Source organism: Chiloscyllium plagiosum, unplaced genomic scaffold (assembly GCF_037043375.1).
Source record: "Chiloscyllium plagiosum isolate Xiang-an unplaced genomic scaffold, Cpla_swu_hap1 HiC_scaffold_37, whole genome shotgun sequence".
Taxonomy (NCBI): domain Eukaryota; kingdom Metazoa; phylum Chordata; class Chondrichthyes; order Orectolobiformes; family Hemiscylliidae; genus Chiloscyllium; species Chiloscyllium plagiosum.
In genome coordinates this window covers 30,441,798-30,455,508 of record NW_028270175.1, presented here as the reverse complement: position 1 = coordinate 30,455,508, position 13,711 = coordinate 30,441,798, and the positions used below count along the sequence as shown (strand labels likewise).

The 13,711-nt window shown below is 40.5% G+C and overlaps 1 protein-coding gene across 3 annotated transcripts in view; it reads right to left on the bottom strand.

The window, feature by feature from the left end:
- Nucleotides 1-13,711, bottom strand: part of rcc2 (regulator of chromosome condensation 2) — a 35,544-nt gene that overhangs the window by 6,271 nt on the left and 15,562 nt on the right. For 2 of the 3 annotated variants that reach the window (XM_043675634.2, XM_043675633.2), the window contains 7 exons: nucleotides 13,034-13,165; nucleotides 9,608-9,696; nucleotides 8,360-8,474; nucleotides 4,990-5,156; nucleotides 3,773-3,953; nucleotides 2,675-2,780; nucleotides 866-938 (listed from right to left, as the gene is read on the bottom strand). In XM_043675634.2, the coding sequence (XP_043531569.1) occupies nucleotides 866-938; nucleotides 2,675-2,780; nucleotides 3,773-3,953; nucleotides 4,990-5,156; nucleotides 8,360-8,474; nucleotides 9,608-9,696; nucleotides 13,034-13,165 (863 nt within the window). The remainder of the gene's footprint in view (nucleotides 1-865; nucleotides 939-2,674; nucleotides 2,781-3,772; nucleotides 3,954-4,989; nucleotides 5,157-8,359; nucleotides 8,475-9,607; nucleotides 9,697-13,033; nucleotides 13,166-13,711) is intronic. The other variant, XM_087980559.1, reaches the window with a different exon arrangement.

The window sequence follows — 13,711 nt, the reverse complement described above, 5'->3', positions numbered from 1 at the left end:
ATCTGTATGGGTATATGAATAGGAAGGGTTTAAGAGGGATATGGACCAAGTGCTGGCAAATGGGACTAGATCAATTTAGCATATCTGGTCAGTAAAGAGGAGTTGGACCAAAAGGGATGTTTCCGTACTGAACGTCTCTATGATTATGGCTATACAGGGCGTGACAGAATAATTAACTTCAAATTAACTTTGAGCCAACTGGGAATGAAGACTTCAAAACCTTACTATAGATAGAAAGAGGCACAAAGTCTCTTTGCAACCTTTAGACCATACAGTGTGGCTATGAATGAAGGCTTTGTATAAGCAACAGGATTGATTACACCAAATTCTGCAGCCATATAAAACCACTTTTATTCTGACAGTAAAGTTAAATTAAATGTTTGCCATGTCCAGGATTAGGGGAAAAATGGGTACTGGCACAAAGACTTCAGGTAGATTCCCTAGTGCTGGGAATCTCACTCTATATCACTCTCCAATCAGGTTAGATCTTCACTCCAAATTGGTTATTCACAGGTGGAAAATTAAAACCACTGAAGAAATGCTGAACGTAGACGAACTACATCAAGTATATTTAAGCAGCCAGTGAGATTCTCGGTTCAATTCCTTTAAAATCCACAAAACCCCCACTTCTCTCTACAAAACAATTATATAAATGCAAATATCAAACGTATCGTAACTGTGAACATTGAGCAGACAATTTTTCAATCCTGCTGTCTTGTGAAATCCACCAACAGCGTTGTTTCTTTCATTTCTTGGTGGCATTACAAAATCGCAGAACTAACTGCAAGGGCGACAGGCACCAATGCCCACAGACGTGAAGCAGCTCAGTCTTGTGATTTACCTTACCTCCCAACACAGTCCTTACCAATTCTCCAAAGGTAGGAGAAGGTCCCCAGCTGATTGTACTCTCGTCAGCTGCCACAATGATGCTGCTTTTTCTGAACACAAGAAAGAGAAATAAAAGACAATCCATTTGATTCAGAAATACTCCATTTCCAAAGCCTGAGGGTTTTGTCAAGTGTTATTAACAAGTCAGTCTTGATGAAGTGTACACATCCAAAATACCACAACAGGTCCTTCCTCCTTACAAAGGCTGCTCAACTACTTATAAAAAGCTACCAGTATTTACTGTTTTCTTCAGTTTACTCTTGCCATTCTTCTCCCTCCCTCTGACATTAGATTTTATTTCCACTTGACTGGCATATGAGGTTTAAAAGTTGAAATTCCTCAGAAATGTCTCATTTATAGTATCATCTTCAAAGAAAGGAAAATAAATTCTATATTTGCAACTAAGTTGTACAGCTTCAAGGACAGCTACACAGTTGAGTTCAATGTATCCTTAATATTTGTCTCCTGGTCACTTGTGACCTTTGATTAAATGCACCAAGGCCATCAAAACTCAGCAAAATCAAGACATTAAAACAGGAAGAGGCATTGCATAGAGTACGAAGACAGATCAGAAGACCCTAGATATACAAATCAGAAAATACTGCAAGTATATAGAATGCTACCAGACTCGTTGAGATAGAAACTGAGTTAACATTTCAAGTCAATGACTTTCCAACAGAGCAGGTGATTAATGTTCGATGGAAGATCACCAAACTTATGTATCAAGAGATTTTTTCTTTCTCTAGATTCTAAACTTGTTGACTATTTCAGATTTGCAGAATCTACAGTGTTCTGCTCTTGTAGAAAATACCAGTTTTAAATTCCTCACTGTCCTGGTGTTGTGCAGGACAAAAAAAAAAATGTGGACACAAGGTCTAAACAACTTTGTCGAAAGGAGGTTACATAAAATCAAATAGGGTTGCTGCAGTGGATTATGCTTTGAGTCGGACCCAAAAAATGCATATGCTTTCTGTCTCGGGTCACAAAGTCTGGCACCCTCAGGAGAGGATATGGTGCACAGAGGCAGTGGGTGGGGATGCCAAACAAACAAATTTAGCTAGATCAGTCAAATAAATACTGTGGTTACAACATCAAGTCAGAGGCAGGAAATGACTCAACTGCTGATTCCTGTAAACAAGGCACAAGTCAGGAATGTGACAGAATACTCTCCACTTGTCTGAATGATTGACGCTACAAAAACACTCAAGCAGCTCAAGACTATCCTGGACAGAGCAACCACTTGATTGGCACTCCACCCATCATCTTAAATCACAGTCACTCAAATTAGCACCAGTGTACACTAACAGCAGGATGTACTGCAGAAAATTCCAAATCTGTGACATCTACCACCCTAGACAGCAGGGGTATGAGAAAGCTATCACCTCCAAAATTCACAAACCACCCCAACCTGGAAATATCTCATTTCTTCAGAATTCTGGGACATTCTATCAAAACATTACAGACCTTCTTAATTCGGAGTGCTGCAACTTACCAGTATGTTCAAGGGCAATTAATGCTTGCCTTGCCCAATGACAACCATCTTGTACATTCATAAGAAGGTATTTTAAAAGAGATTCCAAATCTAACACAGGACATGAACTTCAATTTATATACATTCAATGTCTTCTTCCCCCACCCCTATCTCCAGCCTGTTCACCTATTCATCAGAATCAGCAAGGTAGACAATAGCTCCAGGTCTGTGGGGCTCAGCCAAGGCATTAGAGTCAAAAGATACATAATCAGTAGACTTATATTTCACTCTGCAATCCTGCAGCCATTTACTTACCCACTGGACAGGCTTCGAACCTTCCACCCACACAGGTCCTGCACCACTTTGGGATACATTGTAGAGTCACGAGAAGTGTTAGTAGCACCCCAGAAAAACAAACCACCTTTGAAACAAAAGGAGAGGAAGGTGACCTAAATTGCTAACCAATTCAAATCTAATAAAGGCATGCATGGCCACAACTGATCCACTCCAAACTTGACAAAACAGAGCCTGTACATTACACACAATACTTGACTGAAGGGAGTCAGGGAGAGCTCATCCTACTCAAACTTTTCAGAAACAGAAATCAGTGGAAAAGCAAACTTGTACTTGTGCTGCACGGTTTACATTCCAAGATCATTGCTAGAGGCATCACAGCAATTAGTAGTTGTCGTGTCCACCTACAAAGTCTGCGTGCAGAACGGGCCTAGAACAGTAAGTGAAATTGGAATGATCAATGTTTAGTGGAGGATAGCACCAGAAAAACACTGCTCTTCAAATATTGCTGACACCTTTCTACTCAAAAAAGACTAGAGACACACTGGTAAAGAGGACAACACTTCTCAGTACTACACTGAAGTATAGTTGGAAGTATTATGTCACTTTAATATATGACCAAAATGGAATTTGAACCTGCAAGCCTTGACTCGTGTTAAAGAGTGCCACCACTAGCCAACCTAAACTGGACTGCAATATCAAGGCTCAATACCGACAATTACGAGGGATGGTACAGTGTAAAATATACACTTTCCAAAAAGCAAGTTTCATCATTACAAGTAGCTCTATTTTAAACGGGACTCTTTCACTTAAGGAGTTGAAATCGGATAACCTACCTTCTCGCAGACAGATTTTTTCCTCCTCCTCCTGTTTTGCAACAAAGGACAACTGAGCTCCAGAATGAGGTTGGAACAATAAATCAGTAAGATCAACAGGCAGCTGTACTGGCTGCAGGAATGCCCTGCTCATAGAATTACACAGAACTTACAACATAGAAAAAGATCATTTGACCCAATTAGTGTATGCTGGCGATTATGCTCCACAAAGGCCCCAAAATCGATATTTCACCACCATATGGAAGCAATTCACAATCAGTTCATAGGCATAGTGAAAACTAACCCATTTCATTTACTGCAAATGAGCAGGTGTTCCCTGCACAGATCTGTACAGCACCTCGACCAGGGAAATCAAACAGCTTAACCAGGCGTGGGACCATTTCATCTTTCTGCTCAGAGTGTCCTAGGCGACCATATCCTCCAAATCCCCAGGTAAACACCCTCTTCTGCGAATCAAGAGCAATCTGGGAAATGCAAAAATGATTAAAACAGGATTATTCTTAACATTTGCTAGGCTGCAGGAGCAGCTCCACACCAAATTTACTCTAGAATGTTTTTTGACCAATCTTCAAGGTCACTTATGGTAATGACTGACATGAGCTGCAGCCAACCTAGTCAAGTCAAAAAAGATCAGATGTCATTACACAAAGCTTTCAAGTCTGTTTCGCTCGCTCTTCAGAGGCTGCTGGACATGCCGGGTTTCTCGAGCACTTCCTGTCTTATTTCAGATGCACGGCATCATCAGTTTTTTTTTAAAACAGTTAACATTGGAGGCAGACAACTCCTCCTGGGTTCCAAAGGAAGAGTCCTTTCGGACTTGAAATGTTAAAATATATTTCTCTCTCTACAGATGCTGCCAGACCTGCGGAGCTTCTCCAGGACTTTGTTTTTATTTCAGACATTCAGCATCTGAAGTCCTTGGTTTTATTTTAGGGAACAGGCACAATTAATTGCAGTGAGCTGAGGCTTAAATGATATGCCAAGGGCACTGCCGATTCCATTCTGGACTGGAGGAGGAGATGGTAGGGATTCTTCTTGAACCACATCAATCTTTGTGGTGAAGCTATTCCCACAGAGATACTAGGATTGCAACTGAGAAATGAAGAAGCAATGTTTATACGTATCCAAGTCTGGATAGTGTGTGGTCTAATTGTGATCTTAGAAAATCCCCAAATGTCTACTGGCCTCATCCTTCCAAACAGGAGGTTGCAGATTCAGGGACACGCTACCTGGATTGTAGAAGGCAGGTCAAAAGAATTGACTTTTTAAATACATCTTTTCATCAAATCATGGCAAAAAATTAAGAAATATTTTCTCTAAGATCTTTTATTGATGAAAGCAGAAAATACCGCTCTCCCTTTATTCTACCCTTTGCATAAATAAATTTCGATCTAAAGACACAAATCCAATGATAGGGAGAAAGAATATTTAGGGGTGCACAGGTTAGGTTACTCTGCAGTTATTTAGCAAGACAGCCCCAAGGACAAATCACTCTCGTACCGTGTGATTTGCTCCACAGGCCACTTCACGGACAACAACATTTGGCACTGGTAAGATCTGACCATCTTTTGTCTTCTCCAAGAAGATTGCTACACGGCGAGGCACCACTTCGCAGTCAAATTCGATTCTCTGGGCCCGGGCAATGAACTTTCCATCAGAGTTGTGCCCTATTTGAAAACCGTAATTAACATGGAATATTATAGCATTTGACTTAACAGACCTGCACTGGGTCCACACATGCCACATCTCAATTTATTTCATCACCTCCATCAGCATACAATTCTGATTTAAAATGCATCGATATTAGCTGCCTCACCATTCCACGTGGCAGTAATTTCCACATTCTTTGGTTAAAAAAGGAATTTCTCTTCAATTTCTTATAGGGTTAACTAACTGTCTAGTATTTGTGGTGCTCAATTTTGGAGTTCCCGATATAAACATCTTCTCCATGGCGATGCTGTTGAACTGCTTTATTATTTCAATGAGACACTGCCTTGAAATGGCTCAGCCTTCACAAGCTGGCATAGTTTCCGGTGAGCCTTTTCAAAAAAAAAATACACAAGGACCACCAACACGGGGTGCCAAGTACTGTACATTGTTAACCAGTGGAGAGATTAGATTAGAGGAACAGCAGGAATTAAGGAGCACTGCTCATTTCAGACACTGTAAGAGCTTGCAGTTTTAATTGTTTCTTCACCTTTCAATTTAACAGCATGGAAGAGGAATAAAAAAAATTTTTTAAAAATCACTTTTTAAAAGCAGGTTATGCCAATATAATCGTTGTGCTCTTTGCATCCACACCCATTTTCTCCTGTGGCAGAAGTTGAGATAAATGCCAGAATGCTGTCACAAGGGGATCTTTGTCAGCCTCACCCATATAGCAATCCTCCACACAGGAGCTCATACAGCAAGTGTTGGAAAGCAACACAACCCGTCCCACTCTGATAATCACACATACATCCTTTCCAGCAGCAGATACTGAATGGTGATCAGCAGTGAAAAATATCCCATCCCTTGTCCTCTATGTCCACAGACAGTGAGGAGAATGACAGCGGACCTATGGACACTGCAGCAGAGATTAGTTAATTCGTTAGGGATGAAGCCAAAGGCTGTCTAGTCTCCATGGTTACAGACCACATTTTACCAACTGTGTCATTAAGGAAATTGCATTCACTATCTTTATATCACACAAAACCAGAAAAAGTCATGTCTGCATCTTTGGTTATAGCATGAAATACTTTTGCCCCCTACTCTCATGTGGAAGGTCTGCTGATTCTGTCATTCGATTACATTATGGTTGATCTGCACCACAGGCCCCATTTTCCCAATTTCAATTCATATCATCTACAAGATGCTCTGCAGTTGTATGCCAAGACTTTCTAGAAACTGCTAGAAAGACAAGCAGTTAGACTACAACAAGGGCAGTGGTGGTGTAGTTATAATGTTACTCGAAGAGTAATCTAGAGACACAGGTTAACCTTCTAGGGGTGTGGGTTCAAATTGTCACTGGTTGTAAAAACCCATCTGATTCACTGATGCCGCTTGGAGATGGAAATCTGCTAAATCAGTCTACACACAATGTTATCGGTCCTCTGAAATGGTCTAGAGAATGAACACATTCATGTGCAACAAGTGACAGCAACAGCCACAGCCACACACTGTATGACACAATACCCTAACTTTAAACTAAATCACTGTTCTTTCAGTGCCACAGAATCCTGAGACATTGTCCCCAGCAGAACTGTGGATATACATACACAAGGACCTACAACAGCTTCTCAATGGTAACTAAGAATGGAAAATAAACGCTGGCCTAGTAAGTGGCAACATCCCAAGAATAAATACAGCAACTAACCCCAGATGGTTTTATTAGGTAAAAGGTGAACTTATGCAAGCATCAGAATGTTGGAGTTACAAATTTCACTATGCAGAACAAGTGCTTCTTGATGAGTAGATGAATTCAAAAATCAAAATAAAACACAGGCACCTAATATGTACAGCAGTATGAATGCCACAGGCAAGCCATTGGCCAGTCCTATAACTTCATGTAAAAAAGTGGGAAAGTTCCAGGGATGTGGAATTTTAGTTACAAAGATTGCAGAAGTTAGGGCTGTTTGGAGAAAATGCATTTGATAGGAACATTCAAAATTACAAGGGGTCTAGACAGAGTACGTAGTGAAAAACTGCTTCCCTTGGGAGGAAGGATCAAGAATAAGAGGGCAGAGACTTAAAATCAGATTTAAAAGGAAGCAACAGGAGGCAAACTTTCAGGCACAAGCAATTACGATCTGGATTTCACTGCTTGACAGCAACATGGTGGCAGGCTTGATCAAGGCATTCAAAAGGAAATTAAATTATTGTCTGAAAGGGAATAATGTGCAGGGCTGCACAGAAACAACAGGAGCCTCTTGAGGAATTGGTCCTTCAGGAGAACTAGCACAAACATGCCAGATGGGAATGGCCAACTTCTTTGCTGTAATCATTTTGTAATTGTGGACAGCTTTTACTGATCTCGTCTTTTGCATCGCAGTGAGTTGATGGCATTAGACATTCTGAAATTGCAGCTAGAGTAGAATCCAGACCACTGGCAGAAAAACTGATTGGAGCTTTTCTGCTACCTTCAGGGGCAGGGTGGTCCATGCCAGAGATTGTAAAAAATGAGCTTATACTGTTTACTATCAGACAGAGGGCTCAGCCTACTGACGACCCACATACTTGCACCAATATCAGGTAGAAAAAGAAGAAAATATTCAGTGATCTGTCAATATTTAAAAGGACACGTATGTTCTCATTTCTATCATATGCTTTCTCCAGGGAACGTACTGGCAAGTGAAGGACAGCAAGGGACAGGAACAGAGGTAATTCTTCAGACTCCCATGGTCTTTGAGATGAGAATGCTAACAATTAACACTACAAGCTCAAATTCAAATGGAATGGTGTTCCAGCTCATTAAAGTGCACTTCCAAGGACGTCACATCAATACAGATCAAGGAGATAATGAGTTAACAACTCCATTGGCCTTAAATCGGCCACTGATCTCATACTCGTCACGTGTGAAACATTCATTAAAAGCAGTAATGACTCCTTTGAGAGTTTGTTGTTCAATGTGCCAATAAGCCCATCACTGAATGAGCAAGAGTAGCGTTTAGTTTAATTGAAGAAGAAATATGCACATACCAACAACACGCAATTAGGTTAATATATAAAAAGACTGCTTAATCCAACTGGGCTGGCATCCACATTGAGGTAGGTTGAGGGAGGAAGATAAGCTAACGACAGGTCTCAGGCTCAACAGACAGGAGGATGGAGTTTTGCAAGAAAAATCCAGTGGCAAGAGATACTGATGCAAGTTTAATAAATGTAGACTTACCAAGCTGTCCATACTCTGGATGGCCAAAAGAGTACAGGTTCCCTTTGCAGTCAGCTATCATACTGAATTCTGCACCACAGGCAATTTTTACAATCGGCTGGCCATTGTACATTATCTGAGAGAAAAAAAGTGAGAGGAGTACAGAAAAACGGGCAATTGATCAATGGTAATGTTTTTATAACTCTCAGTGTACAAATACTTTTATATATGAAAGGACCACTACAAGTACAGTTTTAAAATGCTGCCAGCATAATTCATTTTTCTACATTCTCCATAGTCTAATGGCCGTGAGTCAGGCTACTCCATGGAAAACTATTTTGATTAAATAAAATTTAACAGGTGTCAAAATACCTGTAAATTTAGTCATTCCATTATTATTTAATATATAGCATAAACGGTTATGACAAATATATGTGAACTGTCACTCACCCTCTCTAGAGCTTTTCAGAGCAATCAAAATGATAAATACGGAGGGGAAAATGCACTTAGAAGCAAACAAAAACAGCTGGAAATCAAAACAATGCAAGGCGGTCAAAAGAAAAGCCTTTTTAAAAAAAATTTGAGTGGCTGTAATATTAATAAAAGGAGACTATTTTGCCAAGTGCAAATCAGTGTTCATCAGCTCCAGCACAAAAGGACATCATAAAGATCATGGATGTAGTGTTGCCTAGCAAGGTGTATAGAACTCATCTTTTCAAATACAAAGATCTGCAACTAGGTTTTGTGCTCTCAACTTAGTAGCATATCAATATTACTGTTGATGGCAGAAAATTATTAATCTACAGGTTTTACTGTTCAGTAAACTAATGTAATGGGACATGAAATAGTCTTGCAGCACAGATGTTCGGAAGGCATTGCATTGCTGCTACTACACTCTTCAAACCAACTATATAAAACAGAAACAATACCTGGGGGAGGGGGGTAAGAAATGCCAATAGACTAAAACACAAGATAAGGATGGAGTAACTTGCTGGCAAGACTATATGGGAACATGGAGAGAATAACATCAGACATGGCTGTACTTTCTTGTATATCACAGCTGAACAAGATGTCAACATCTAAATAAAACACGAAGAGTGGCTTACTTGGGCAGGTTTGCAAAGGCATTCTAACACACAGGAGAACCTATGCAGGCCTATCATTACAGAAGGGAGAAAAGTGAAAATAGTGAACAGGGAAGATACTGGTAGATGAATGCAGAATAGTCGTCAGGATAACGGTTTGTCAGATTGACGGGGTTCGGTTTACCTGTGAAGGGCAGGGTTCCGCTTCAGTCTGGTTTCCGAGGCCAAGTTGCCCCATTTTATTCTCACCAAATGCATAAACGGTTCCATTTTCTACACACAGTTAAAGTTAGACAACATAGTAATTAGATTTTCTAATTACAACAAAAAACTACAAAGCAAGACCAAAACTTCAATGAAGGAGGAGATTAAACAGAATTACAACAGGTATCATGATGGGCATTTATGAACAGCCACCTACAGATCAGTCAGATTGAGAGCTGGTAAAAATGTTAATCACTTTAGAATGTCAGTTAACGATGACGTCGATGTCATAGAGTCAGAGATGTACAGCATGGAAACAGACCCCTTCGGTCCAACCCGTCCATGCCAACCAGATATCCCAACCCAATCTAGTCCCACCTGCCAGCAACCAGCCCATATCCCTCCAAACCCTTCCTATTCATATACCCATCCAAATGCGTCTTAAATGTTGCAATTATACCAGCCTCCACCACTTCTTCTGGCAGTTCATTCCATACACGTACCATCCGCTGTGTGAAAAAGTTGTCCCTTAGGTCTCTTTTATATCTTTCCCCTCTCACCCTAAACCTATGCCTTCTAGTTCTGGACTCTCCCATCCCAGGGGGAAGACTTTGTCTATTTATCCCATCCATGCCCCTCAGAATTCTGTCTTGTATCAGCTTCGTTTTATTAGATCTTCTCTCCTACATCTTCACTTCTTGCCAGGAACCTTCCCTCTGGTGTTAGCCAGTAGGTTCCGATCATTGAGAAAATCGGCCTGTTTCATGCAAGCAGAATGGGGCTGACTAAACTGCCTGCACTTCAGGCTGAAAAGCCATGGGGAGGCAAACATTTGGCATTCATCCTGTGCCAGGATAAAATTGGGGCAAGGTTGGTCTCTAGTTTGAATCTGGTGAATCAGTGTCGGAGTTACAGTAATCAATTTATACTATTTCAATGCAGGAGGGGCAACAAAAATGCAAGGTTCCTGCTCAAGACAGCTTTAGAGCCATAGAGATGTACAGCATGGAAACAGACCTGCCAGTAAATTCTGCTGGCAACAGCTGTATGATACAAGGTTAAAAAAAACAGATTAGCTGAACAGCCAATCTTTATTTAGCTGTCTGGAAGCTTACGAAGTACTGAAATACAGATGGCAATGCAACCATATGCCAGAATGGTAGTCGTTCCTTCAGGAAAAAGGGAGAAGAGGATATCACAGAAAATTTTTAAAAAGCCTCGTTTTGCAGCAACAGGGCAATTAAATAAAAGATTTCTATTGCAGCCTGGTCACAGTAACTCCCTCTTTTGCTCTGCCAGCAGGGGAGTAACCATAAAGTTACAGATACGATTAAACAATGGAGTTACTTTGATCCAAGGTTATACGATAGGATAGATACTAACTTATGCAACTTTGACAAATGGCAAAGATTTTTAAAATCAAAAAACTTTCCCCAAGTTACATATTGTCCAGTATAGATTAAGGAAGATTCATTTGGATAACTTTTGTAACGTATTTGTAGCATTGAAAATGCTATCCTGCTTGTCTATTTGCAATGAACAAATTATTAGCCCTTTTTAATATGAACTTGTTCACTTTCTAATGGCCCAGCGAGTTCAGAATAGTCACAGTGAGACTCGCCCCGGACCAGCACTTTTCAGCAGTCAATTATGGGCATCACTGAAGAGCAGTCAATTTTTTGCCCCCCTCCGTCTCCTTACCCAGGGACATGGAGACCAATTATTAGATCTCTTAGCTCATTCAGAGTGCAGAGGTCCAAGCTGGGATCTTCTTGGACTAACTGAAATGCAAGTGTTTTAATTCATACATTTATTTTACTCTTACAGAATTCTAGAAGCTGGAGGCTAAACAATGTGCCAAGGGCAAAACAAAAGACAGCATGCGCAAGCACAACTCAAACCTCAAGATAAGGTAACTTAACAGGCAAGTTCAGTAGAAATACTTCAGACTTATGCTCCACATCAGATATCAAAACTGTTGCTAGCAGGAAAATTTATAGACGAAGGCTTGCACTATAGAACCCAAAAGACACAGTCAGCCACTTCAATGAACAGGAAATTAAACACTTGGATCTGGCAACAATCAGCCAAGGGACCCCCACATCAAGTGCTCAGCTTTACTTCCTCTCCAATGACATGGACATTGAGCTCAGTGCTGAAGCCTTTCAACTATAAAGCTCCCCTGGAAGATTTTAAAACCCACAAGATTTAAATTCAATCCAATTAGATTAGACAGTTCACCATGCAGAAGATGAAAAAAAAAATCTCAGTCTTAGCAAGTAGTGCTACAGATCTAAATCACCAATTATAAACCTGTTTAGAATTATCTCAACACCAAATTCTCCCACTACCTCAAGGCTAAAATCAGTTCCATTAAGTCAGACAAAAAGCTTGTGTGAACGTGGGTATTGATGAGACCCAGAAAGGACAGTCAAACAGTGCTTCCTAAGTTTTTCTCCAGCTCTGCCTAATTTTGGGCCTTGAAAATTACACTGAAATGTGCTTTCTCTGAGGGGGAAGGGCGAGGACAGGATATTAACAAACCCAGGAGTTGGAGTAGATAGGGTGTAGGGATCCATTCTGTTCAGTGAGTGCAGTTTCGAAGTTTAAACAAAACCCTCTTTCCTCTGAACTTTTCAGGCCAGGATGGAAAAATAAAATAAATCAGCCACAGGCAATAAATTAGGCCACAGGCACCATTAAAAAAAATTGAAATATTTAAAAGGGACCATGCAATCATTACATTTGGTCAGAGCTTCACAGCAGACACAGCTGTCTCCATGCTCACATCCTCAAACGTTCATCTGCCAAAACCAGACGGTTCACAACCTCGAGTTTTGGAAGTTCTGGTCTAAAGGTCCTACCTTGCCTTATAAAATCAAACCAAACTAGCCATTCAGACCACAGGTCGAAGAGGCAAAATTACTCATTGATACCACTACAAACTATGTGACCTTGTTGGATGAGGAACAACTGGCAGCACTCAGAACGTTCTGCAATCCCACTCACATGTTGTTACTGCACACATTAACGCAAAGCAATTTAGTTGTTACTTTTCAGAGAAGATAGTATTGTACCTCAAGTTGCATCCTAATACTTATAACCACCAGGAAAACTTAGTATATAAAGACAATTATTTACAGTTCAGTGTAAAACTGAACCTTCAGTATTCACCAACTTATTTCAAAAGGGTAACTGGTTTAAACAGTGGAACTATTCAAACGCTTATATAACACCAGTTTTTAGGCACACGTTCAATATTAGCATTGACATATTTCTGACAATCTTCCCAAAAAAGGAATCAAATACACCAAATTCTGTTTGTATTTTATTGCGAAACACCATTATTTATTATAAAGTCACAATAAAACACATTTTTAAGCCCCCTGCACACTTTGGCAGTTACCTGTTAAACAGAGACTATGATTACGTCCACAAGCTCCTGCAACTATTGTCTGGTCTTTGAGGGCCTCAATGAGCTTAGGGACCTCCCCTCGCTTTGTGTCTCCATGTCCAAGCTGCCCTTTCTCCCCTCGCCCTAAAAAAGGTGAAAGAGAAAGAACATTTAAAAAATTGCCTCCAGTGAACACTAAGAGCCATACTTCATGTGAGATTAACGAGGCCCACATTTCCTGTTTTAGAAGGGGTTACAAATTAATTGTCAATCAAGCATTTAACAGGGCAGCAGCAGTCTCCTGGATCCCAGGGTGCTTAGAGGCTACATGGACACAGGCCTCTAGTCAATGATGGTCCTTGACATAGTTGAGTGAAGCTGGATGGCTGTTAGTGGACCCTCTCTTCCTGATGTCAAGTCACTTAAATCAGATTATCAAGGAATATTAGGATAAAAGTTAAAAAATCACAACACCAGGTTATAGTCCAACAGGTTTAATTGGAAGCACTAGCTTTCGAAGCACTGCTCCTTCAAACCACCTGTGGTGTAAAATTCCAAGCAGTGGAATGTGGTGAAACGGTTAAAAATTATGTCCCAATACATGTGTGAATCTAACCAGAATGGAGGTGTTGCTTAGTCCCGTGTGAATCTTATTACACACCTCCCCGTGTGAATCTTCTTATATGTAAC